This window comes from Oreochromis aureus, linkage group 8, assembly GCF_013358895.1.
Source record: "Oreochromis aureus strain Israel breed Guangdong linkage group 8, ZZ_aureus, whole genome shotgun sequence".
Taxonomy (NCBI): domain Eukaryota; kingdom Metazoa; phylum Chordata; class Actinopteri; order Cichliformes; family Cichlidae; genus Oreochromis; species Oreochromis aureus.
Window position 1 is genome coordinate 26,246,516 of NC_052949.1, and position 27,617 is coordinate 26,274,132.

General features: G+C 39.7%; 1 protein-coding gene across 3 annotated transcripts in view; it reads left to right on the plus strand.

Annotated features, from left to right (window-relative positions):
- The window catches only part of si:ch211-176g6.2 (ras-associating and dilute domain-containing protein), a 33,141-nt gene that overhangs the window by 890 nt on the left and 4,634 nt on the right, over positions 1–27,617 (plus strand). For 2 of the 3 annotated variants that reach the window (XM_039615961.1, XM_039615964.1), the window contains exons 2-14: positions 2,802–3,013; positions 4,279–4,453; positions 7,361–7,593; positions 8,573–8,994; positions 13,929–14,225; positions 14,346–14,738; positions 15,298–15,335; positions 15,421–15,647; positions 15,885–15,997; positions 20,649–20,913; positions 24,177–24,349; positions 26,133–26,277; positions 26,358–26,524. In XM_039615961.1, coding sequence (XP_039471895.1) covers positions 2,802–3,013; positions 4,279–4,453; positions 7,361–7,593; positions 8,573–8,994; positions 13,929–14,225; positions 14,346–14,738; positions 15,298–15,335; positions 15,421–15,647; positions 15,885–15,997; positions 20,649–20,913; positions 24,177–24,349; positions 26,133–26,277; positions 26,358–26,524 — 2,860 coding nt within the window. The remainder of the gene's footprint in view (positions 1–2,801; positions 3,014–4,278; positions 4,454–7,360; positions 7,594–8,572; positions 8,995–13,928; positions 14,226–14,345; positions 14,739–15,297; positions 15,336–15,420; positions 15,648–15,884; positions 15,998–20,648; positions 20,914–24,176; positions 24,350–26,132; positions 26,278–26,357; positions 26,525–27,617) is intronic. The other variant, XM_039615963.1, reaches the window with a different exon arrangement.

Consider the following 27,617-nt stretch of genomic DNA (forward strand, 5'->3'; position numbering starts at 1 on the left):
ATGGTCTGTGTTGATTGTTCACCTGACAAAACATTTGTATCCCCAAGTGCAAGATTACTTCTGTCTCGTTCTTTTGATTTGGATGTTTTGTATTTCATGTAATATTAGTATCAGTCACTGTGAACAGGAACTGATCGGGAATTTTAACCTTCAAGTGACTGAATGGGGTCATTTTTGGCTCAGTCGTGTTTTTACATTGATTTTTTTTAAATCATACACTCATGCATTTGTCAGTCTACTTCTCCTATAGCATTTCATAGTTCAATTTTCTACTTCTTACTTTTTTTTTGTAATGTTTTGCAGTCATCCATGGCTAACAGACCTACAGTAGTAAGAGTGGTAATGCTTTATAATATGGCCATCACTAAAGGTATCATCATCCTGTAATTAAATGGAATTTTGATGTATTTTATTTGAAATTACAATTTAATTATATTTAGATACAAATACTTAATGGTAGGTACACTTGAATAAGTGGGCAACAAGTCAGATTTTGATAGGAAGCAAAGAAACATTTAAACTCTAAGTAAATTTAAGTAGTATGTAAGTAATTTTAATTAATGAATACTTTATTTTAAATACTGCATAACTTCCTAGTTATTTAATGGAAAAACAAACATCTCACAGTGTAAGGTTACTATTACTTTTCGTTACTTTTCTGGGTGCAGGCAGATTATTTAGAGGCCTAACATTGCCAAACTTCTGAGTATTTCACAGGAAAGGAGACACAAATTATATATTATATTATGTAAGCAAGTACAGCGTGAGTAAAACTGGAAAACTGGAAATCTATCATGCACTGTAACATAATGAATATTAAATACCAATAGAAAAAAGTAAAGATGAAAAAAGGCAAGGTTAAGTCACTCCATAATAAATAAAATATACATACATATATATCTATATATATCTATATCTATCTATCTATCTATCTATATATATATATACATATATATATATATACACATATATATATGTATAGAACAAACACAGTGTACTTGTGATGTAAGGTGGGAAATATTGTTTTCCCACAAAACCATCAGGTAATTGCACACAGCTCACTTGGGCCATATTTAAAATTACTTACAGGATCATTTCTGTCTCCTTTTCTGTAAAATACCTGTAAGTTAGGCAAGGTTAACCAACTCTAAAATGCAGCTCGCACTCTAAAAAGTACAGGGAAATTACACAGTACTTTAAATTATCTATGTAGAACTTAAAATGACGGATACACAAGTTATACCTACAGTATAATTATTTCTTTGTTCCCTGTAAAATCTGACTTGTTACCTTCTTAGGTATTTGTATGTAAATATACTTACATTGTTATTTCAAATAAAATATATTGAAATATCATTTAATTACAGTTGAGGGCTGCACTATAAACTGTTACTGTAAGGTTTACTTCTCCAAAACCTTGAGGAAGAGTCATCAATTCTGCGCTCATCATCTGCGCACATCTTACATACATCTATTCAACCACTCAATGATGCAGATATCTAATCAGACAGTCACACTGCAGGAACTCTGTGTATTTAGCCATTTAGCCATAATTAAGGTGACCTACTGAATTTCAAACTGATCATGAGAATAGGGAAGAATGATGATTTAAGGGACTTTAGATGTGGCATGAAAATGCCTTGTTGATGCCAGAGCTCAGAAGAAATGGTCAGACTGCTTTGAGCTGATAAGAAGACCACAAACTGAAATAATAACCACTAATCAAGTTCACAACATATGTAACCTTGAAACAGATGGGTTACACCAGCAGAAGACCACACTGAGTACCAAACCTGTCAGCTAAGACCAGGAAAACTCAAACTATAGGTACACAACGAGAGCCATTACAAAAGTATTTCATCATAAAATAAAATGAGGTTTTAAATGAAAGATATTCAGCAAAATTCACCTTGCTCTACAGGGACTTATCCCTTGAAGAAACACAACCATATGACAAGTGTTTCAAAAAGATGCCAGCAGTGAAGCTGGCACATACATGGACAATGATACTGTCCTACTGAAGTTCAGTTCAAAGTTGAAAAAGCTCAGGCAAATGGTTTTTCATTCAACGTGGACACATGAACTTAGGTTTGGTACAACTAGAGCCCTGCAGTATTGTTACACACTACACACACTACACACACTGCCCTACGATGAACTCAACTACTGGTGCTCCTCTTCCTTTTTAAAGACTATTGGCCTGATTCAGAAGCTGAACACCAAACTGAAAAAATGCCACTGCATATTTCTTCTACAAATAAACCCACATTTTAAGCTGAGAGAACTTGAAGGAGCTTTCATTATCCTCTAATGCAACTGCTTATGTGCCATGTAAGACTTTAACTAGGAGTGCTAAGATTATTAATCTGACATGTAAAATCGTTTATTTCCAAGTGGTGGCGTAACTGCAGAGAACCTTTGAACCATAATGATAAGTAGCTTAGAGGCTCAGTCAGAAGTAAAGCAACATTTGATTATTTCATTAATGTCCCAAGAGAGCTTAGAGAGGCATGGTGAAGGAAACCAGACAGCACTGCATTACAGACAGAACGGTATGTGCCTAGCATATGTGCTGCTCTGGAGAATGGACATGATACTTTATGGATCTTCGATTTGATTCGATTTGCTTTTTCTAATATCTTTGTTTTGGTTCCTCTGTTTGTGGCTGATGATTGCCTGATTGATTGAAGACACAAACATGTCTTCCTTGATCTTGAACCGATGTGATGGCTTTATCAGTCCTCCAGCTGGTAAGTGTTCAAAAACTTTCTCAAACACTCTTTTTTTACTTTTTTATTTAGCAGTTCAGCTTCATCCACTGGAAGTTCATCCACCAGCAGATCTGCTGAGGGTGTGGCCATAAGACAGCCCTGCAAAAGCCGCATTCGTCGGAACACCCACCGCCTCTCAGGTGTCTTTCTCCGCACCCCCACCTCCACCTCCACCTCAGGCTCCATGGCACTGACTGCAGGACTCAAGTCATCATTGTCTGTCCACGCCAGGAAGGGAAGCAGTACGTCGCACTGACTTTACTTTCTCTCTGCATGTTTACACTCAGGATTTGTTGTCATCGGAAGGGTGCTGATACTACAGCTAGTGTATTTAGCATAAATCACTTGTGGCTCTGCGATGATGTGCAAGAGGATGACCGCAATGATGTCATCAGGGCTATTTTGGCACTAGTTTGCAACCTCTTTAGATTTATACCAAAATCTTGCATGCAGTATTTTAAAGGCTGAACCAGTTTAGAAAATAAAAGTTAGAGTAGCTCTGCCTCTGCTGTTTTCATTTTAATAATAATTGTTTTGATTAAATCAAACAATACCACTGAGTTCAATTGGCCGCATCAATTGTGCAGTTTGTGTTATAAAGAAGTCGTGGACAATATTCATCAGCGGGTCACTGATGTACAGTAAGTGGCTGTGGCTCAGGAGGTAGAGCAGGTCATCTACTATCGGAAGGCAGGAAGTTTGATTCCTAGCCAGCCAAAGTGTCCTTGGGCAAGATGCTGAACCTGAGTGAACCTGAGCTGCTCCCATTGTGTTCACTGGAGTGAGAATGTTAGATAGAGAGCACTTGTAGAAATAAATGCTAGTGTGATTATATAGTGCTTTGAGTGTTCACGTAGAGTAAAAAAGTGCTATATGGGAACCACTGCACTGCACTGTACATTAATTCTCACCATATTTTTATTACATTGTCCTTCAATTTTTGGAATGTCACAAAAACAAAATGCATTCATTCAAATGCAAATATGCATTCTTAAATTGGTTAAAATGGCTTTGAATGGCAGTCCTGCTAAAGAGAAGCTGAGGAACCAGCCTAAACTGCACCAGTTAGCATTAAACTTGTTTTACTGCATACTTTTTTACTAATGCTCCGTCAAGGGGGACCTGTTATACTTTTTCAGGCTTCAGGCTGTTCTATCCACTCAATTTCTCACAGTTTTCCTTCTACTCTTGGCTCTATATGATATCAAGACAGAGTAGATATACCGAAACTGGCCCTGAGCACAGAAGCCCCACCAACCGTCTGTTCAAACCTTTTGTTTTTTAATGGGCAGCAACTCAGAGGAAACCTGACTTAAAGAATGAGGTTAAAAAAAATGTAAATATAGAATTTACTAAATGTGAATCATACAAAGCTACTCTGGCAGAGTTAAGAATAAAATATGGAGCTCCTTTAATAAAAAATAATTTTTGTAATCACATGTAAAAGTTTGGCCTTTTACCAAACCACAACTGAGAAAAGCATTAAACCTCCCTTCCCTTTCTGCAGTGATCTCTGCAGATGCTTTAATTGCAGAAGACCCATCTGAGCTGTCCAACCAGATAACTGCCCCAGGAATCCTGAAGATCTTTGGAAATGAAATCCTGGAAGGAGCTCACTATAAAAGCGTCCTCGCCACCACGCACTCCAGTGCAAAAGAGCTTGTCAAAGAGGCCCTTGAACGGTGAGACCATATGTTATCTGGGAACGTGCGTCTGCCTGCCATGTGTGCCTGCTTTGTGTGTTTGCTCATGAGCCTGGCTAAGTTATGTATATCCATATGCTTCTTCTGCTGGAGCGGAGTTTGTATATCAAAGCAGTCAGAATGGTTTTATAGACTGGCTATAGTAGCTGATGAAAGGTTAGCGCATTTATGTTTCTGTGATTAGTATTGTATATTTCAGATGAACAAAGTTGATTTGACCCGTTGCTCTGTTTGTTATAACTGCAGTATAGTGCACACAGTGCCGCTGAGTTAGTATTGCTGAAAAGGACCAGAGAAAACCACAGGCTTGTGTTAAAGACAGCCAATGTCGGCCCAGCTCCAAGGCAGCCTCTAGAGAATCAGTGTCTGTCAGCCTTTGCTTATATTTCAGCCAAAAAACATAATGGGATGATTAATGCAAGCGGTATTCACTTTGTAGAGGAAGGAGTAAATCATGACTCTTTTCTCTTAGTGAAAATAATTCTCTGGAGCAGTGACATTTAAATATGCCATTACTACATTATACATTTAGTAACGGTTCAGCAAACAGTCTCAAAGAGTTCTTTTTTTTGTGATGAAAACAGGTTTATTGTAATATTCATAAGATACTGCTTTGACTACTTCAAAGAAACAGAATAAAAGGAGGGTTTGTTACATCTGGAAGACAAATGTGTCAAAGCTGCATTAATTCTTTTAATGTTAACCATTGACCCATTACAATATGTAAAGTTAAAAATGGTGCCAACAGTGAAGAAACCACTAAGAATTACCCCTTGTTTCTACAGCTTCCACCAATTATACCAAACATTTTAGCCTCTTGGAGCTAATTGTTGAGTTTCTAACGGCCTGCAGCATTTTTTACTTGGTTTACTCCCAGCAAACCTATTTCCAGCTCTTAAAAACCCACTACATGCACGGCAACAAAGACAGACATAGTTAGCAACTAGCTGGCAAAGAAAGTTGGGTTTTAGCATCTTTAAATACAGATATTTCCCTCAGGAGCCAATGGAAATAGAATGAATGCCGAAAGGAAAGTGAATATTGAATTAACATTCAACAAGCAAGCACAAAACAACTCCAAAGTTAAATATTAATACTGTTGTATGGACAAATGTGCAACTAGTTGCTAAGAAATATATGCACACATAATAGTTTGTCAATGATATGTTAAATTTGTTAGGTTGGATGTATGCCCTCTACATAAAAAGATGAAAAAGTGAAGCAGGCTTAAAGGCTTGAAGATTTAGTTAACAGGCAATGCTTGCTAACATTAGCAGTAGAGTACTGGCTTAGCAAACAGCAAGTTAGTCAGTTTGACTTATTTGACCTTGTGTTTGTTTTTCAGTGAAGGTTTATCAGTCAAAATTATATTGATAATTTGTAAAGTATGTACAGTACCGTGCAAAAGTCTGGAGTCTCAGCTGATTTATTTGCATTTTGTTTCCAAAGATGCAGACTTTCTTTTAAATTGTGTTTTTATTAGCAATAGAGCTCCAGATTTTCTAAAGGTCTTTTAGTTTTCCTCTTGACGATAGCTGCTGATTCAGTCCAGGCCTTGTACCCGACCATTTTCAGAGGAAAGTTTTGGGGTTTTTTTGTTTTTTTCTAAAGCCACTTAACACTGATAAATGAATCTAATTCAAGGGATGAATCAGTGTTGTGTCTACACATAATAGACAACTTAGCAAAGAACAGTAAACTTTGTTACTAACAGCCTGTCACAAGGACAGAATTTGTTCCCATTTTTTTAGTTGAACCTACAAAAGTGCCGAGGATAACAAAATCTAAGGGGCATAAAATTGTATTTTTGTACCAACAGAGTGATTCCCAGAAAAATGTTAGCCTGAAATTTGACATATCTCAGCACTATGCAGTGGGTCCTTAAAAAATGTTGAAGAAACTGGACAAGTGATGGATGAAAGAAGATGTGCCAGATGAACATAATCTAAAAGTCATGTTCTTAAGAAACTGGAAAAACCTGACACAGGGTTAGAGAGATGCATCTCACCCTTTAATTGAACCATCTACTGTTCACTGAAGCATCATCAGAAATTGTTTCAGTGGAAAGCTCAAAAAGTGATTCTTAAGGAAGGAATAATAATGAATAATACCAAACATTTTGCAAATGCTATAAGCAAACCTGGATAGAAAAACAATGTAATCAGTAAATTGCTGCACTTCCTTTACATTATCCTAGTAAAGTATAAAGAAATTAGTTGCATTTTTACATAGTACTGAATGTAATGTATATAAACACTTATGTGAAAGCGGTTGCTTTTGGTGATGAGCTAATATTGCACTCAGGAACAGTCTCTCTCATTTGTGCAAGCATTTTTGAGCTCAGTATTAAGTTTTGCAATTTGCAGTCACTTCTTTCAAGAATTTTGTTTCTATACACAGCAGAAGGGTGTTTTACGCAAGAAACATTTAATAAACCCACTGTGAAGAAACAAGCATAGTTCGCTGCTAACAAGCAAACACAAACCTTTAGAAGTTATAATGCTAAATATTTCCTGGGTGGAGCTTATGGAAACCAAAAAGAGCCAAAAAGAGAATGAATAGTGAATTCAATTAAATGTAATTAAGCTGTATAGCCTGTGTAGCTAGGCAACTTTGAGTTAAGAACTGTAATAATTCTGTATACAGTGTGACGGTGACATGTTTAGCATCATGTTTGCTATTAGTTAGCTGGTTATTTGCTAACGTTAGCTTTGCTTCTGAATTTAATGTTTAATTTAAAGTCTCACGAGAATTAATGATATTGTCCATTATTGTTGACAGAAAGGTGAGACAGTCTCAGTAGAAATTGATGTGTTTTGCTGCCTACTGTTTTAGTGCTCTGTCTCTGGGTTTGAAAGGGTGATAACATGGCTAACTGTGATCTAGGTATGGCCTGAGAAAGGAGGAAGCGGAGTCCTACGTTCTCTGTGACACCATTGGTTCCATTAGTAATCATCCTTGGAGAACAGAAGGTTTCCGAGTACTGGGCGACCATGAAAAACCCCTCCTCCTGCAGTCGCTGTGGAAACCCAGAGACGGTTTGGCAAGACGATTCGAAATCCAGAAGAGAAGTTCAGTAGAGGAGAAGACATCCAAAGAGAAGGATACCATCACTGCTGGTACGCTATAGCCACAGGGCCATAGGGAGTGATCACTGCACACTACACCACATCCTGAACCAGGGTGCATGCCCTGGAATAGGAGTTTTCACCAGTAAATGAAGCATTGTCAGTGTTAAGGCCAGTTTTAAAGTTCTCACAGTAAAAATGTGGTTTGTTGGCACGTTGTTGTTCCAGTGAAAGTAGGCCAAGCCACATAGGCCAAGCTATATTTTAATAGGTCTACTATTTCTTTTTTTCCTTTCTTTTCAATTTCTGCTAGAAATTTGGGGATCACATTTGCTCTCAGTTCCATTAAAATGTTCTTTAAAACTTTAAATGTAATGGATGTCGCAGACACACTTGTTTAATTAGATTTCTTCCAGTGACACACCCTATCTTTTGTACTTAACTGCTTGCTGCTAAATGCTGTAAAAGATTTACACTGCTAAAATATCTCATTGGCTTTACAAGGCATGATGTGACAGAAGAAAAACACCAGAACTTTCCACAGATACCTAACACAAACGCTCCGTGGTACTGTAACAGCACTGGCTGGACTATTTTCTACAATCATTTCTACTAGGGGGCCCAGCTGTGGTTGACACAGCTGTGTTCGTAGTGTAAGACTGTGTCCTGTTATGTGTTTTGCTTTTATGAATGGCACAGCTTGTGATGGCCTTCTATCGGTGTCAGCTTGTAGATGCCTGCTGCGGGGATGACGTTTTTTCTCCTTTTTTTCCATGAGCTCTGTCTTTATTTCCACTGAGGTCTGTTTCCTGTATGGTGCTTCTCTGTGTTCATTCTGGCATAAACACACCATGGACAAATGACCGAGGCTCACACACACCTCACCTTGCTTCAGGAAGAAAAAATGGGTGTTGCTCTATCACCACATTCCATTAGCCCTGAGCTCTGTATATTTTTACTGCAGCTCAGTTTGGATGTAGTTAGAACGCTATTCCCAGCTCTCTTATTTGTTTATTCATCTCCCTCTTAGGTATCAATGCTCAGGCTCGTAAGCTGCAGAAGAGCCGCTCCAGAGTGACCTCCACCCTCATAGAGAGAACCATGAGCCGGAGCCAGAAACTGTGGAGGAGCAAAAGTGAGATGGACCTCTTAGAGACCAAACACGACACAGATCACGAAAAACGTGTCAAGGATGAAAGCGAGTGCCTGAATCAAACGTCAGTGCAAAGCTTTGAGCATCCAGAACAGAATCACATTCACAGCCTTGCAGCTCCCTCCGAGGGGGCCAAAACAGAGACCCTCTGTCCGTCAAAGCCGAGAGGTGAGCAGGAAGGAGAGGAGTCGGAGAGGGAGGAGACGGAGAGCAGCGACGATAACACCACACAGTACTCTATTCACCCTCCTCACGACTGTCCATACCTGCTACTGCTGCAGGGCTACAACCCCGCGCAGGTATCATATCCAAACACACGCTCTGCAACTGACCCTGAAAAGCAGTTTTCCAATCATATGTCAGCAGCAGTAGGAAACAGTAATGCCTGTCAGTGCTTTGGCTTTTTATACATGTTCGAGTGTTGAAATCGTCCATTTAAAGAGTTTAGTACCGGGTGAGTGGTGTTTTTATATGATAAAAAAAAACTAAAAAGACAATGGTGTAAGTGTAGGGAACGGGTTATCTGATTTCATTTTTATTTTTTCTGGCAATTTGCCTCTTCGGCCAATAGGGCAAGACAGGAAACATGCAGAAAGTGGTAACCAAACTGAAAAACTTGTGGTTACACTATGTACTTTAGCTACTGTTTTATTTACCTCACAAACTTCAGCAACAACCAAGCTTTACTTACCATAGAGGTCATTATTTATATGATCGCACTAAATTGATGTAAACTAGCGGTGTATTTTACAGTGTCATTGTATTAGCATTACTGATGCACACAAGCTGAATTGGCATTAAAGTGTCATGACAATTCAGCTGTTACATAAAGTTTATCTTTATAGTTAAGTAATCAATGCTTTAAAATTTTTTCCCAGGGGAAAAAATTTGAATTATGCTCATGAAAGGTGAATCCCAAACTATATTTCAAGTTATTATTACCACCTAACTTTGATGTCCTCTACTGCTACTGCCAGAGCTCCCTCATTTATTTGTTCTAATAAGTTGAAATAGCTATCATATTATGTTTACAGAACCAACAGCATAACAATACACTACATGCAGACCTAAAAAGTGTGTATGTGCAACATTTTAAAAAACTGTCCTGTTCATAATAACTACACATGTGTTTTTACTTACTGTGTGGAAGTTTGTCCTGGATGCTAACTGAGTTTGGGTAACACTACCAACTGTTCACTCCCACAAAAGAAACAGAAAAACAACAATAATGGCAGACAATAGTATTGGCAAACTCGTTCGGTTATTTCCCTTAAATTTTCTTCTTCGGCATTGCCACTGCTGATCATCTGCCTCTGTTTGGGCCTTGACCAATCTGGAGATTCTTGATCCATATGCTTGGCAAAGATGTAACACTCCTCATTTATCCTGGTTTGGGACCAGCATGATCACTACATTGACCCCTCACCCCCCACTGTATTGTTTTTTTCTCTTAAATAAATCGTATTAGTTTCACTCCATATATTTTCCCAATGCAGCTACTCTGTATTGGCTCTATGGCCCACCAAAGGGGCTCACCTCACACTTCCTAAATATAGCCTGTATGTATAAGAGGGACAAAGCCACTGTGAGGTCACCCATTGGTTAGTGAGGTCTCATTCTGAAGTCTCAAGCAAAGCATTTTTCTTGTGTCCCTTTTGGAGCTTAAACCAGACAATTCAATTAAATTTCATTTATACAGCGCCAAATCACAACAACAGTGGCCTCAAGGCGCTTTATATTGTAAAGTAGACCCTACAATAATACATACAAAGAAAAACCCAACAATCATATGAGCCCCTATGAGCAAGCATTTTTGCGACAGTGGGAAGGAAAAACTCCCTTTTAACAGGAAGAAACCTCCATCTGAACCAGGCTCAGGGAGGGGCGGGGCCATCTGCTGCAACCGGTTAAGTTGAGAGAAGGAAGACAGGATAAAGACATGCTGTGGAAGAGAGACAGAGATTAATAACAACTATAATTCAGTGGAGAGAGGTCTGTTAACACTTAGTGAGACAAGTAACTAAAGAACTGTTGGGTAAATGTTTGGCAAGCAGATTGGGTAAATCTCCTTCTCAAAGCCTGTAATGTTAACATCTTGAGATGTTTTAAATGGTAACACTTTCTAAATTCATAGTTACATTTTCACTATAACATATATATCAACTGTTGAGCATGCTAACATTTGACTGGAATAAGTTTTAGCTTCAGTCTTTTAGCACAATGCCATCATGGCCAGACTGGAGACAATTTAATGAGTTCTTATTTCAAAATGCATTTATATAAATTTCATAGAACTAGAACTAGCTTTATAGGTTATCTAGGTAGATTCTATATTTAAAAGCCGCTACAGTCAGTCAGTAGCTCTGCCTCTGTTAAGTATGGTTAGCTAAAACGATAAGGTATAATTGTTGGGCAGGACTTAGCTAACGGTAAATTTAGACTGCTTTACAGTTTTAGCTGCATGTAGGTTGTTTTCAGCTTCTCTAAAAAATATTTCCATATGCAAACCATTACATTTTAAAGTATAGTGTTACATGTGCTGTAAAATCCATTGTTTTCTCAAGTGAAAGTGAGAGGCAGTGGAAAGAATCATTATTGTGAAGGTCAGTGAACAGCACGCAGAAAAACTGTCAGTGTAAAAACACTGTTCAGGAAACAGAAGAAGACAAGCCTGGCACTGCTTCCTGACTGATTACCAGTGGTTTTTTAACGGTGGCCAACAGCCACACACATGCAGGCACACACACACACACACACTAACACAGATTCTCACACACTGCAGTGCTTTAGCTCTGCGTCACAGCTCTTTTCCCAAAATACCCTTCATAAGAATATAATCATGTACCCCCAAGAAATACTATTATAAAGATTTAAAGAGTTTGTTTGTGCATTAATTCAGTTTTAATCTGTCCAGTTGGAAAGCACAAGCATCACAAGGGGAATGTCAAACATAATAATCTCTGCACACTATGCTTGCCACTCACTGGGGCTAATAAAACATTGTTTGTCTAATCAGGCTTGTCTAGATTTTAATTCCAGTACCTCCACATGATCAGACTGCTAAGCTTTGTTTGAGGGCGACTGTTACATAGCTGATGGTGGACTGACGTAATGCACTAAATTCAATCTTTTTTTTTGTTAGTGATTAACAAAAGGGCTAAAGTGTGTCGTTGTGTCTCCAGATCACAGCACTATTCATAAAATGAACTCAAGCATTACAAAAGCACTCATTACTCAGATTTGAGCCCTTTACAGACCAAACAAAGTCAAATAGATGCAGTTTGTTAAAATGTCGCAGATATGTTGCTGATTAACCACAGACTGTATATATAAGATCGATGTAGCCGACTTCATGTTACCCTTTGGTTTGTGAAGTTTGCAGCATGTGTCAGATCAGCATCATTAACTCAGTAATGCTACCACATGAACATAATGGCAGTTAGCTCAGTGGACACAAATGTGTGAGGTTTGAAGTGTATGCTTTTTTTTTCTTCTGCTCATAATTTTATCAAGATTTGTTTTTAATTGTTGTTTTTTTCCACTGTCTATATAATTGGTAAACAGACAGAAGAAAAGGATTCTTGAATGCAAACCTCTTACTAGAAAGTCTAACAGGACATTCAGGTGCTATTTAAGAAGCACCTTGAGCTGATGACAGAGTAACATCTGCAACATCTGTACAACTTTAATTTTGGAGCTATTTTTAACTGCAACTAGACTGCTGCTGATGGTTATTCAATGGTTGATATGCTTTCTTAAATCTGGGCAATCAGTATATGTATATTTTTCGTTTTTTACTGAAGGTACAGTGTGTAAAATCTCTCCACTATGTTTTTGTATCCCTCCAAATTCCCACAGGAGCGCTTGCTGCCATGTATTTTTCAATCAAGGTACAAAGAAAATAATCAGACAAAAATCAAAAAAATATCAAACTAACTGTTTTTACCTTCTCTAAAATATAGGTTTAGCATTAGCATTAATAGTAGTGTTCCACCTACAGTGACTTAGACCTCAGAGTTCTGTCTGGAATGTCTATGGCATTCACATGAGTAGCAATTTGCTTTATTGCTGATGGTTGGCTGATAGCGGACATTCCAGACTTCGACTGCCTGGATAACTGTTTTGGGCGAGAGACAGGGTACACCCTGGACAGGTCACCAGTCTGTCACAGGGCTAACACATAACCACATACGCCTAGATAACCCTCAAATATATTTACTATCCTGTCATATGTTAGTCAAGAATATGGTTTGAGCTCAGTGACAGTCACTTCAGTTTCTCGCCTCAAAGTTCAGAAAAGCTGAACCCTACTGAAGTCACTGAATGTCACTAATTTTGTGTCAGCACAGATCTCCATGTTGGGATTGCCTGTGTGGACACACTTTTCTGTTACTAAATGCAGAGTTTTACCACTGTTTTTACTCAGGTACAGAATGCATTCACTGTGCAGACAATTGACATTGAATTGTATTAAGCAGATCTTTGCATCCTTGTTTTTTAGCTTTCCTACTATCACTAAATCCTCTTCAGGCAACCATTCTTAAGCTATATTATATATATCATTGGCTATATTAGAAGAATTGGAACCTGTCACTGGATCATTGTGCAAGTTCTGATTTGAACCAAAACTATGATCTCCTTCTAAAGCTTTTGGAGCTTAAACACAGCATGTCTTTTGCCCTGTCTTCCTTCACCCCAACTGGTCACAAGAGATGGCCCCGCCCCGCCCTGAGCCTGGTTGTACCAGAGGTTTCTTCCTGTTAAAAGGGAGTTTTTCCTTCCCACTGTCACCAAAGTGCTTGCTCATAGGGGGTCATATGATTGTTGGGTTTTTCTCTGTATGTATTATTGTAGGGTCTACCTTACAATATGAAGCGCCTTGAGGCGACCATTGTTGTGATTTGGCGCTGTATAAATGAAATCGAATTAAGTTGAATTAAACCAAAAAGATCTGAAAGTTAAATGTAATCAAAGAGCAGTAAAACCAAAACAATAATACCCAAAAAATAAAAATCTCACATTGGACTCAAACCTCTTGTTTTTAACTTTTTTCTAAAAGTTGGGAGGTCAAGTAATTGCTTCTTTATACACTAAAAAAAATTCTTTGAGCATGCCTGAACAAAGCACCAGCAGACAACGGCACTGTACAGAGTGGAATACATTTGAGAGAAGATGAGTATATAGTGAACTCTTAGTGATTTTTTGGTAACTTGTCATTTATTCCTTCACTCAGGACTTTGTCATCTACCTCCTTGCCAGCCCAAATATTGTTGTCGGTCAACAAAGCAGTCACAAGGAAGGGTCAAAGGCTGATATCCTTCTCTATGCCACTGATATTCTTCCGAGACACTGCTACTTCCTTCGCCAAAGCGCGGTTGCATCCACTGTTCTCTGTCCGTGTCAGGATGCTGTGGTCACTAAGAATGGAAAAGGGCTGAGAAATGAGGAGCCGCTTTGCCCCGGTGATATTATTGGGTTGGGACAGCACTACTTGTTTCTTTTCAAAGACCCTCTAGCTTCAATGCACAAGGTAACAGCAGATTACCTTCACAAGAACCAAAATCTTTTACTTTTAATCAATTTGGAATTTTTCATATGTGGAAATCCTGCTTAATGTTTCATGTTTCTTGTTTCTTTCTGGAAAATAAAGGAAGTGATCAGTGATGCTCTTGAACCCAGCCTGTCTGCTGCCTCCTGGACTCTAGGTCACACCACCTCTGCAACCACAAGAGAAAAGATCCTCTGTAGCACCTGCATCGCCTACCAGAGCCCAAACTGCAAACAGCCCTTGAGCGGAGGGCCTCCATGTCTAAAATCACCTGAAGGCCACAGTCTGACTCTTAGCTATGCAGCTGAAGACGAGGACATCATTGTGAAGGAGATTGTTGCTATGGGGAGCAGTAGCAGCATCAGTGATAGACCACCATTGACTGTTACATTCTTGTTGTGCATGTGTGTTCAGTATTCATCAGTTTGTCTTCAAACATCAGACCTACGCAGGCTCCTGCTGCGTATTGCAAGTGGAGTTCAGAGTGCCATGTGGGTGAGTTGTGGTAAAAGACATATAAGGAGCTCTGCTGTCTCCACATTTTAACGTGGAACATAGGAACAAAAAACAAAAAAAGTTTGAGAAGTTGCTCCAGATGTGTTCAATGTCAGGGAATCACAGATTTCATGTTAAAAAAGGATGTGCACAGGTTAATATTTAAAGAGATCCATGGCTGGTCGCCGTGATGTGCTTACACAGTCTTTTTCAATCATCTGTTTCACTTCTAACCAAAGGAGAGGTCAGTTTCAAGTGTTTCTGAGTGCATCCAGCACGAGCACACCAAGACCAAAGAGAAAATGTTTGCAGGAAGAAAATCAGGCTTAAAATTCTGTTCCAAAAGTTAATTTCCAAAAGCAGAACTTTCTTCAGGGACTAATCATTTCTTAGGAACTCAAACTGCTGTCCACTGTAGCAACCAGGGACTAAATTACTAAATTAAGTTACGATCTGAAGAACAGAGAAATACTGTTTTATATCCCCCAGATGACTCTGACTTACAATTTTACCTAGTGCTATTTTAAGTCACTCCAAAACTTTTAATCTTGTCATGCAGGAGCAGACCAAGGAGCTGGCTGCAGTTCAGCCTGAAGTGTAAGCAGAGCTTTCTTTATTTCCCCGACACTAATTATATTACAGTTCACAGAGAACACTGCATAGCTTTCCTCCTGTGTTGCAGTCTCAGGGGCGAAGGTTCAAACCCAGAAGACCCCACACTTCTCTGCCTCCAAGAGCTGATCCCTGGACTGCACCCCCTAGTGGTGTGGATGTCAAACAGCCTGGAGCTGCTGCATTTCATTCAGCACCAGCTGCCTCTTATCCTGGAGTGGAGAGCCCGAGAAGAGGAGGAACAAAAGGAGGAACCAGAGAGGGAAGATGATGAGAGCAAGGAAGTAAAGAACTTGGGTTAGTTGTTTAGGTGCTGTAGAGAGTATGTAGTCATAATAATAATTAAAGAGGAGCCATTCTGCTTGTTTCCAACTCCAGATTTTTATTGTTGATCTCTGCTGGCATAATTTAAAATTCATAATATTCCTTATTTATCTTATACTGGGCAGTAGTGCAACCAAACAGTGTAACATTATGAAGCACTGTCCACATTTCCAACCATATGATGACATGACATTTATGCATTTCTTTCAGTATTGTTAGAGCTTCTGATGTCCTGCGTCCGTTCAGCCAGTGAAGAGACGATAGCTGTCCTAGAGGAGGTCATCATGCTCGCCTTTCAGCAGTGTGTGTACTACTTCACTAAGGTAACAGACTACTATCAAGGGAATGACTCAGTGGTGCGGTTTACAAATTGCTGATTACATATGTCCTTGGTTTAACTGGAAGGAAACAATCTAGCCTGCATAGACAACTTGTGGATCATCTGGTCCACCCATTGAAAATGACTGAGAATAAAGAGCTTAGTTAGCATTCCAATAGCTTTCTAGCAGACAGAGCAGCAATGCTGCCAGACCACACTGAGTGCATTGTGACATGGGAGAGAGGCAGGACACCAAGGGCCTTTGTGTGTGTGTGTGTGTGTGTGTGTGTGTGTGTGTGTGTGTGTGTGCATCGATGAGTGTGTTTATTAGCAAGGAACTATTTCTTTCAACTTTTTATTTTTAGAGAAAGGACTTTGTGCACATATTCTCATGCTAACAAAGGTTCAAATGTCTGTATGATGTGACAGTTGTACTAATGAAGTAATGAAGAGCTATTTTTTTGCACCTTTTTAGCTTGTTTTTTGGTTTTCAAGCTTTGTAGCTTTTCTCTTCTTTTTTACTCTTTCTTTCTTCCTTCTTAGTTTGGATGTTTTTTGCCAGTGAAAACAAACTGTATTCCAGTAAGTTAGCACCTTGTTAGTAAACTATGATTCCACCTTGAGCAATAAAAGGGCCAGATTTCCCAAAGGTAGATAGTCCCCCCCCAAAAGAAAATTATTAATATTAATTTTTCTGGATACCATTGACTTGGTATCCAGAAAGATGACAAGAAGCTGAAATCCACATAAAATCTTTTTTATGAGGCAACTGATTGCTAAAGCTACAGTGACACACGGCTAGAAGCTGTCAACCTGTAATCTTGTGGCAAAGTCTGGTTTCTAGGGAATGAAGTGTTTTCCCAGCTGGTAAGATGTCGCTGGATGAAATCGGTTATGAATAAGCAGTACCATCTTGTGATGGCTTTGGCCATGACCAAATTGCTGTAGTCACCCATAGTTTGCTTGGAAGACCCTTGTCTGCAAACGGTTGCTAACTACCCAGACATAGTGAAGCATGAAAAAAAAAAACAGAGAGCTTTATGGTTCTAAGTTGAACCAAAACATTTCCAAAGGTGCAGCTTTTAGTTTGAAGTTAAATGGTCTCTGCTGACAGAATGCTTTAAACTCTTCACAGCATCACAACAGCTAAGCAAGCAGCTATCGAGTGTTTGCAGACAAGATGCTATTTTCCATGGAACTACAGGTGACCACAGCAATCACAGAGGCTTTCAGCACAGCACTTTGCAACCATTTTCACCTAACACATCTGAGCAACTTCCCACATCATACCTATTTTCCCCTAGCAGCCAGTGTTTACTAAGGGATCACTCACTGGTCTTCAGGCCTACATGACTTAGGCTTTAGCACTTGATTTCAGAATGATTAGCAGTAACCACATAAAACCAGCTGGGGAATACTTTTTCCTTTATGACCGGTGTTTGCCAGACAGTCACCAACTGGTCTTATGTCCTGTATAACTGGGTCTAATATGTTAGCCATAGCAAATAATCTAAAATTTCATGAAGAGGGGGTTTCACTGCCTTGTAGTTGCTACAAAATAAATTAATACTGCTTCAATTTCATTCAAATATACAAGTGAAATGTTTGTATTGGTATATGGTTGTCTATTTTTTCTAGAAGTTTAAGAGTTAGTCAAGCTCCTTTCCATTATTTATGCTAAGCTAGGCTAGTTGTCTCCTTGTTCTAGGTCCAATTTTAGTTCCTAGACTAAAGAGTGGTACTGATGTTCATACTTATCTCACAGAAGGAAAACTAGTAAGCACATTTTGCCAAGTTCCAAGGTGTCCTGACACTAAAGGTAAATCATTTACAGTTCTTACTCTGTATGTTTGTATTGATTTATGTTGTGCTTTATTCACACAGTGTTCCTTGGAAAAAGAGAAAAAAATCATATTTTATTGTAGCCACAGTATCCAGTTGTGTGCATTTTCACTAAAGCACCACACCCATGGAGCTCTGCCCAGGAAAGTTTCAGACAAATTTCCAGTTAAGTGTGCGGGTGTGGGTGAAAATAGCATCCAAAAAAATTAATCAGGAGACTGTCCTATTTTGGGTCATACAGTTACATCTTTAGGCTGATAGTTGATATGGAAGTCTCCTGTTCCAGTTACCATGTTGCTTCAAACGAACAATGCCGATTTAAAGAGTTGTGTCTTTTCCAAGTATTAGGCCACATCCAAGACAGCATTAGCACAGTGCTGACCTGACATGCTGACATGCTACAGATAGAAAAACAGAGGTCTCACATATTCTGGCAGCTGGATTTTTTTTTCTTAAATAATTTTCCTGTGAAGGAAGTAACTCAGTAATATGACCCTGGTTCTTTAAAGAGGAAAAGCGTTGGAGGATATGGTCTAAATACCTGCCTACAGATAGTAATTTCTACCAGTCTGCCTGGTCAACCAGATGACTTCAGATATGTATGTGTGTGTATTAAATTTTAGAAAATTTAATGTTCACCTGGTTCACCTTAACTTCTCTCCTGCATCGTTTTGCTTATAAAATACTTTATTGGAGTATATCCAAATCAACTAATCAACTGGTAGCATTTATAATTTCCTTTCCATTGTCAGTTAGTTATCTCTACAAAACAATTTACAAATTAGAGCAACTAATAGTTAATTCGGCTGTGTTACATTATGGTACAGCAGATCATGAAGAACTTCAGGGGACACAGGAAAGCACCAGTTTTGACCAGATATTTAGATATTAACAGGGTATTACAACGAACTGCCACCTTCTTCACCAAAATACTGTTGCTGTTGTTGTTGTTTTTGTATCCATCTTGTACAGCGTCCCTTGCGGTGAACTTAAAATTGCTGAAGGAAGATAGATTGACTGGTAAAGTCAAGTAAAGTTAATCTCTGTCTCTCTTCCACAGCGTGTCTTTTATCCCGTCTTCCTTCTTTCACCCCAACCAGTCGCAGCAGATGGCCCCGCCCCTCCCTGAGCCTGGTTCTGCTGGAGGTTTCTTCCTGTTAAAAGGGAGTTTTTCCTTCCCACTGTTGCCAAAATGCTTGCTCATAGGGGGTCATATGATTGTTGGGTTTTTCTCTGTATGTATTATTATAGGGTCTACCTTACAATATAAAGTGCATTGTGATTTGGCGCTATATAAATAAAATTGAATTGAATTGAATTAAACCAAGTAGATCTTATTTTAACTGAATGTAGCTTTTAAAACTTTATTTTATTGTAATCTATTGTATGAATCGTTCATGAGCCAAGGATGGGTTAATGTGAGGTACTATTTGTGCTGCATAATTTTGATTACTAGACAAAAGAGAAGAGGATGAAGTTATTTTCCTGATGTTTGGGCAGATTGAACTGGCTTTCTTCTCACATAGTCTTTTTTGTTTTTTGCTTTTTTCTGGTCCTGTTAATCCAGGCATGTTTTGTCATCCATCACAAACGCCACTACTTAGAAAGCTCAGAGCCATGAGGCCTGTGGTGAAGTCACCACTGTCAGTCTACAGCAGCGTTTTATGTAGTGTAGCATGTCTGAGGCAGTATCAAGTTATTTTAAAGCCTGACAGGTTGTTCCACAAGGTGAGACAGGAAAAACCTCTTGTTCGATAACATTATAACTCCTCCTAGTTCACGGCACATTCAGCTCTAAATCTCAGCAGACGTGCTAACAGTTTCTTAAATCTGTTTATTTAGGAGTATTTCATGGCTTTCCATCTGATGTGAGGGTTATTGCTGCGGGATGGAAAACAAAAGGCGCCACTGGTGAGCAGCTATTGCAGCTGAAGACATGTCGTGATGAATAAAGGCGCACTTTAACAGGCTTGTGGGCAGACTGCGTGTTTACGTGTTCGTCACAATGAATGCAGTTTTATGTTTTTTTACCCCAGGCTAATACGTGCCATGGATGCATGTGGTAATCCCAGAATCCAGTGCTGCTGAGTGAATAAATCCTCTCTGCCCTGATTCCACTGAGAGATATTTTCCAACCAGCAACATTTGCAAGATTATTTGCTTTATTGTTCAGCCATTTCCAGTGTCTTATGTGCAGTGGGATCCGTGGTCGTTACATTCTCCTGTTCGTGTTCGGCCTTTCCTAGCTGCAGAGCGTTATAGTGAAGGTAAACTGATCTCCTCAGGGTGGATTGCTTCAGAACTCTTCACTCAGCAGTTCTTTTTGCAGTGCAATGCCAAGCCCACACGAGCCATATTCAGCTTTTTAGGAATGTGATCTATGGCTGGAGTTGGCCTCGGATGCTTGGTGGGTCTAAGAGTGAGATCGGAGAGGAAGGGAGATGTCTGTGTACAATTAGCCTGAACAAAGCTGCCGTTGTCCGGGCTCGCCCTGAAGAACACCAAGGGCCTTTCACTGAAAGGAAGAAAATGTTAGAAACTCTGTCTTTTTTATTTCTGTGAGCACTGGTTGGGTCTAACCAATCTTCTCTCAGCTATGTTATAGTGTGAGACAGACATGCCAGGAAAGTGTGGGTGGTCTGAATTCTAGGTTAGGGGGTTACATGTTTTATTTTATCCTGCTAATCAGAACATCCACCACACAAAGTTAACTTTTCCAACCTCAAATTAACCCACAAGAATTGTCAACAACTGCCAGCTCCACATCAAAACTGAGTGACTCTAAGCTGCACATTTGTTTTCTGTCTCACAAGGTCCTTTACCCAGTCCTGCCAGGACTTTTGGATTGCAATCCGTTCAGGGAAAATCCTGACCTAAGTACATCCAGTGAAAGCGCTCAGGTCCTGGGTAGCGGAGGACTGCAGGTCCCTGGGGAGATCCAGCAGGTGGTGGAGGTCTTGACCGAGTGCCTGACACTAGTCTCAGACTGCCAGGTCCACCCGGAGATTTCCTCTCAGCTCATCAGCTACCTCTTCTACTTCATCAACGCGTCACTCTTCAACTCACTCATGGAGAGAGGTACGTTGGTTGCTTGGGGTGTTCCAGTGTCTGTATCATAGACTATAGTAAAGATGGATGTAGCCACTGTTTGCTGCATTATTAACCTTTGAGAGTTTTTTTTAGGCAAAATGACCATATTTGGATAAGAGAAAGAAATGCTTAGTGACAAGTTAGAAACTTGCATACATAGACTGCATTAGTCTAACCCACAGACAAAGATACCTAATAATTAATATTAGCACATAAATACCACTAAATAAAAGAAGCACAAACCACTCAGATATTTAGATATGTCACACTTGGATAACCTGGAAATTGATACATTCTTATTCAGTTTATTATCATGATAACCAATATTAATATTTTGAAGCAATATCTAAATTAACCTTGAATTTCAAACGCTACTAGAACATAAAAAAACTGCACATAACGTCAAATCTGTAACGTCTGGTTAGCCATTTACGACCTTTAACCCTCTGAGGTTTAAAGCCTGATTTAGACTTCTGTGCTGAATCTTTGTAGAAGCCACAGTGTAACCTATCTACTGTAAGTTAGCAACACTGTTGCCAGCATTTATGTGGGTGCTTGTGGGAATGCTGGGAATTTTTTCCCTCATGGGTCCCCACTATGTGTTGTGGTCAGATTTTTTTAGGGGCAAACATATTTGTCCGTCAAGTTTTTCCACATCTTTGTACATTCCCTCACATCCATTCCCGTAGTTTCATCAATCTCGCTTCAGGAATTTGCTGACATTTGTGACTCCTTATGCTGATGCTACGATTATTATTCCTTATATTGACAATGATTGTCTCAATATAAGGATAAATTCAAAATCTTCAATGAAACAGTAGCATAGCTCGATGATACTGAACAGGCCAATCACAGTCGCTGCGGGCTGCATCAACGCAACTTTTTGTTAAATTTGTAGAGAAGTGCACGTCCAATTACGCCGTAAGCTTCCTGCAGTGTTTCACTGGGGTTTGTGGTTACTAAGTATGTAAGTAAGTAAAGTTTACTTACAGTTTTTTAAGACAAAAACAAGTCACAAAATACTTTACAGAGATATTAAAAACAAGGTCACCTTAGTCATGAGGATAACACAAAACGCAAAAACAGTAGAGCACTGTCTAATTCCAACATAGCTATGGCGTAGAATTCCCATTCAAGCATAAATCTCCAGTAAGTCATCACTGGTGACAACCCCAACCCTAACACTAACTCTTGGCAATCAGAGTATGTCATTATGTTTTTATTTATTTACTCTGCAAAGTCTCTGCTTTCAGGGAACCAATTATTCCAACTGACACAAAGCAAAAACTATTTTTTAAGAAAAAACTGTTTACTACAAGCACGTCACACCACAGACATCACACCAGTTTAGGATTAACATAACATCCATGCTGATGGATGTCAAAGTCCCAAATTGTGCTTCGGTAAGAAGCACAATTTGGTTTGTGGTGTGATGCACATGTAGTAACCTGTTATGTTGTAAATTGTTTGGCTGTGCTTTGGAAAAGAAAGACTAATTTACTGCATAAAATATCGTGACTTGCAGACCTCTGCTTTGCCAGCTGATTGCTTGGTTTCGGACACCAACTTTTCAGTCTGGTAACTCAAGCAGGCTCTCCCCCACACAGTCATCATTTATAAAGTGCTTTACACCCAAAGATTATAGCTAACAGGTGGATTTTCCCATTTCAGTACAGGTAGCTAAACAAGGAAATCCACTTACTGCTTAAAAGACAGAGACTGAAAGTGGACACTATATCTTTGGTTGCTTAGAATAAAACTCATTGTTGTAGACAGAGGCAGTACAAAAGTGACCCCCCTTAGACTGCGTTTTCTCCTTGATTTTCACTGAGTTATTGGTTCTGTCACTAGTTAGTTAACATAAACTTAAAACTGTCTATGAGCTGCAACCAACCAACCCGGTGACGTTATGTTCTGTACTGGCACAAGATGGCGCTAAACATGTTCTAAAAACTATTAAGGCTTATGTCTTAAATCCAGCCTCACAGACAGTGTTAAACATATGACAGCTTTTAAAAGCAGGGCTCCATGGTGTAAATTAGCCTTTATACATGTAGTGTTAAAGTCTGGAACATTTTTTTCTTGACATGTAGTAAATGACCTTACAGAAATCTCAGTAGCTTTCACTTTTTATCCAAATCTCAAAATCTTTTAGTAGTTTGGCATAGTTGCCTTCAAGCTCTTTCAACACATTTTTGCTGGTTCGAGCATCATCTTTCCTGATAGTCTCAGCTGAGGTGGATAATTTTAAAGGTCAGCAGAATCATTTCACTTTTTCAGGTCTTCACAGTTTATGCCACGACTACTTCTCAGTCTTTCGTCTGCTAATGAATTATCCTCATCAGTCACAAGAAGATCAGATTGTTACTATTAAATGGGAAAACTGTGCGAATATTCTGCCCCAACTTTGTAATAACATTTACACTGAGTCTCATTTGTCATGAATTTCTTTGCACTTCATCTTTTCTTCTATATTGGCACAGAGATTGTGATGCATCATGTATGGCTTAAACCTACAGCGTGTTTGGCATCTTTTTCCGTATATCTCTTGGCTCATAATTAATTTTTAAGGCCTGAAAGTGTTTGTACTGGCTAAAACAGAAGTTACATTTAGCTGTAACTGCCCTGCCCTCTAGTGGCCATCAAGAGATTTAGCAGTGGCTGCAGCATTTGTTCACTTGCCTCCTTTGTATTTCTTCTGAAGTATGAAGGGTGCCTACTTAAACCTAAGTGCTTCTACTGTGGGAAATTAACAATATGCAATAAAGATAGGTTAAAGGACATAGCAGTCGTCTGTTTCTTATAATTCAACAAACAGATGAAAGATCTAAAAACACCCAGCTGTAATTACCTTAAATCAATATGCTACAGCAGGTTTTTACCAACATAAAGAGGAGTTGAGATTTCAGTTATCATATTGGCTAAAATATAACCATGTGTGTAAGTAATTAAGAGCTTGACAGGGGTGTCAAAGGTCCTTAAACTATCAGCAGGACCGATACCTGCTCCCTTGTTCAAGGAGGAACAGGAGGAGCACTGCAAGAACTACAAAATGACCTCCACCATGTTGCATCTCACACTGTCCAGGGGCTCAGTCATGCCCAAGTCCAGATCTGGGAGGAGATCCCCCAGGACACCATTTTCAGCTCATTAGGAGGATGCCCCAATTTTGAGCATAAATTTGAATATCTAGACCTACTGTACATTATACATTAATACATAAAAGTGTTTTAATGCTGTTGTGCACACAGGATCTGAGCCAGGGTTCTATCAGTGGTCCAGAGGTGTGCGAATACGAGCCAATCTTGACCTGCTCCTTGACTGGGCCCATGCAGCCGGACTGGGAGAATTAGCCTTGGAGCACACACACACTCTCTCATCGGCTGTCAATCTGCTGGCTACGCCTAGAAAGAATTTACTGCAGGTAAAAACACACACACACACAAACCCGCATCCTGCAGAGTTATAATTATTCAGCTGTTAATAATCTCCAGACAGATAAATGGCAAAGAGTTTCTCAGAACGGGAAAGGGGAGTTATGATCTAGACAGCATGACAGTCTACCTTGAAAATTACAGTGTTATTTCTTCAAATAGTTTGCATTACAGTACGTAGTACCTGATGTTGACTCTCATTTCAGATCTTGTAATAAATCAATCAATTCAGAAGCTGAACATGTAGAATCCTAATCCTCCCTCTAAATCTCACCTGTCTCGTGGCCAGCTGCAGGGGAAACTCTTACTACGAAATTGGAAGGAAAATGGGAATACTAATTTTTCTTCTGTTCATAATTTTTATGGACAGAATTTCTAGGCGAAGTCAAGAAGACTTCGAATTTGGTGGTCTCAGAACCTCGTCTCTGCTTTTCGCAGATGATGTGGTTCTGTTGGCTTGTGGCCAACAGATGGCGGCCTCCAGCGCGCACTGGAGTTGCTCGCAGCCGTTTGTGAAACGGCAGGAATGAAAATCAGCACATCCAGGTCTAAAGCCATGGTCCTCAGCTGGAAAAGGGTGGAGTTCCCACTCTCGGTCAGGGACACGTTGCTGCCCCAAGTGGATGAGTTTAAGTATCTCGGAGTCTTGTTCATGACTGAGGGGAGGGGGAGATTAACAGAAGGATTGATGCTGTGGCTGCAGTGCTGTACTGGTCCATTGTGGAGAAAAAAGAGCTGAGCGTTAAAGTCAAGTTCTCGATTTACTGGTCGTTCTACGTCCCTAGCCTCACCTTTGGTCACAAGGTCGGGGTAGTGACCCAAACAATGAGATCACGGATACAAGCGTCAGAAATGAGCTTTCTCTGAAGGGTGGCTGGCCTCTCCCTTAGAGATAGGGTGAGGAGCACACGCATCCAGAAGGGGCTTAGAGTAGAGGTGTTACTCCTCCACATCAAAAGGAAGCAGTTGAGGTGGTTCGGGTTAGCATGCGTCTTGGGCGCCTCCTGGGTGAGGTGTTCTGGAAATCTCCTACCAGCAAGAGGCCCTGGGCAGACCCAGGACACCATGGAATTATGATATCTCTCAGCTGACTTGGAACGCCTCTGTGTTTCCCTGGATATGAGCTACAGGAGGTGGCTAGAGGGAGGGAGGTCTGGGCTCCTCTGCTTAGGCTGTTGCCCGAAGAGAAAGGATGGATGGATGGATGATTTTTCTTGTTCCAGTATTTAATTGATGTACTGCACTTAGCCTAAAGGCATCCACTTGCTTGCCCTGTGTTTGCTTAACGTCATATTTAAACATGAATTAATTCAACAAAGTGCTGGAAACATTTCTTAGAAATTTTGGTCAACTGCTGCTCAGGAGGTAGAGTGGAAGGTCGTTCCCGTCTAGATATTGAAGTGTCCTTGGGGAGTATACTAAACCCTGATTCAACAGTCTGTGTGCGGTTGATAAATTGGCTAGTTCTGTTTAAACCTGTGGATGAATGTGGGGAGTTCATAAGCTCAAGCTGACTGAGACACCAGGGTCACCCCTGTCAGGTTTGAGGGACACTGGCTTAAAGTCGTTGGTCCCAGTTTTTAGGTACTCACCTTTAAATGGCTACTTTTCACAACAGCATACAAACCTTTCCGTTGAGCAGCTGTAACTGTATTAAAGAAAGACCACTGACTTGTAGAGCTTCTTATATAGCGCTTTTCAGATGAAAATGTAATAGAAGAATCATTCTAATGTACTGTGTGTGTGTGTGTGTGTGTGTGTGTGTGTACACAGAAAACTTGGGTGTCTCTTCGCATAGACTATCCTGCCCTGAGTCCAGCCCAACTGAACCATCTTTTGAGTCTATATAGCCCAGCATCGCCTTGTAGACACACCTGGACTCCTTCAGTGCAGGAACAAGCTGCAGCACGGCAAACAGGTGAGAAGTGAGTGTACTGTGAACACGATAATCTTACCTTTCACTTTTTTCATTTTAATACACTCCATCTTCTTGCTTAGCTGACATTCTTGAGAGCTTTGATACCCACCATCCACTGGTGCTGCCAGATGTGGGCTACCAGCTTCAACTGAGAAGAGCAGTAACTGATTCAGCCCTGAGGAGAGAACTGGACAAGCTCAAAGAGTTTATTTCCACCTTAAATCTCTTAACTGCTGAAGACCACAAGGTAAGAAAATTAGAAAAAGAAATAATATTTTATATAAAGCATAAAAGTATAGAGTTTGCACATAAAGTCAGATTGGAAACCTTTGCTGAAAAAAATATATATCAGAAAACTTTCTGCTAGCGGCCTTGTGAGACTATAGCAGTATTAGCTTTAGCTTAAGCGCTAGCACCACCAAGCAAACAGTGTAAAACCAACCATGTTGATTTTTACTGCGTTTACCTTCTTAGTTTGTAGTGTTAGTCTGATGACATTTGCTAATTAGGAGTAATAACTGCTAATTAATAAAGTTCAGCAGTTCTTAGTCGATCTGACCGGTCTTGCTATATAAATACCCCATTATATAGCAAGTACAAATTCAAACTAGAGCTAAAAAAAAGATTGCACATAGAAGTCATGTTCAACAGGTAGCCACATTATCGGTTTCAAATGAGGAATGTTATTTAAAAAAATGTCGCTTTCAACTGAAAAACAAAAAAAAAGTCTAGTACCACTCAGTCCTTTTTCAAGAAAAACTTCTTGTTCAGCTTTCAGCTTGTCTTTAATATTCAAATTCCAGTATTTAATGTGTAGCTATACACTAAGTCACTGAGAGACTGGAAGGAGTCCAGCTAGCCTGGGCCCTTTTAAAAGTTAAAACATCTGTCGATGATTTTTATGTACGAAAAACTAGAAAGCTAATCGTCTGTGAAGGTTGTCAGTCATCCAGGTCATCGTAGTCTAAGAAGCTTGGAAAGAAAAAACTCTCCTGAGTTTTAAAACATGTGGCTATCCTAATTGGGCTTTCATCAAGTCAGCAAAGAGGCACCGAAAAGATGACCAGACAACAACTAGGGAGGATCAGAAAGACAAACACAACAACATTGTCATCCCCTATGTAGCAGGTTTATCAGAAAAACTCAGGAGAGTCTTCTCCAAGCACGACATCCCAGTATACTTCAGACCCAGCAACACTCTCTGACAAAAACTGGTTCATCCCAAAGACAGAACTCCTAAACACAAACTTAACAATGTGGTGTATGCGTGAGGAATACTCAGGAATGCTCAGACCTCTACATTGGTGAGACCAAACAGCCACTTCATAAACACATGGCAC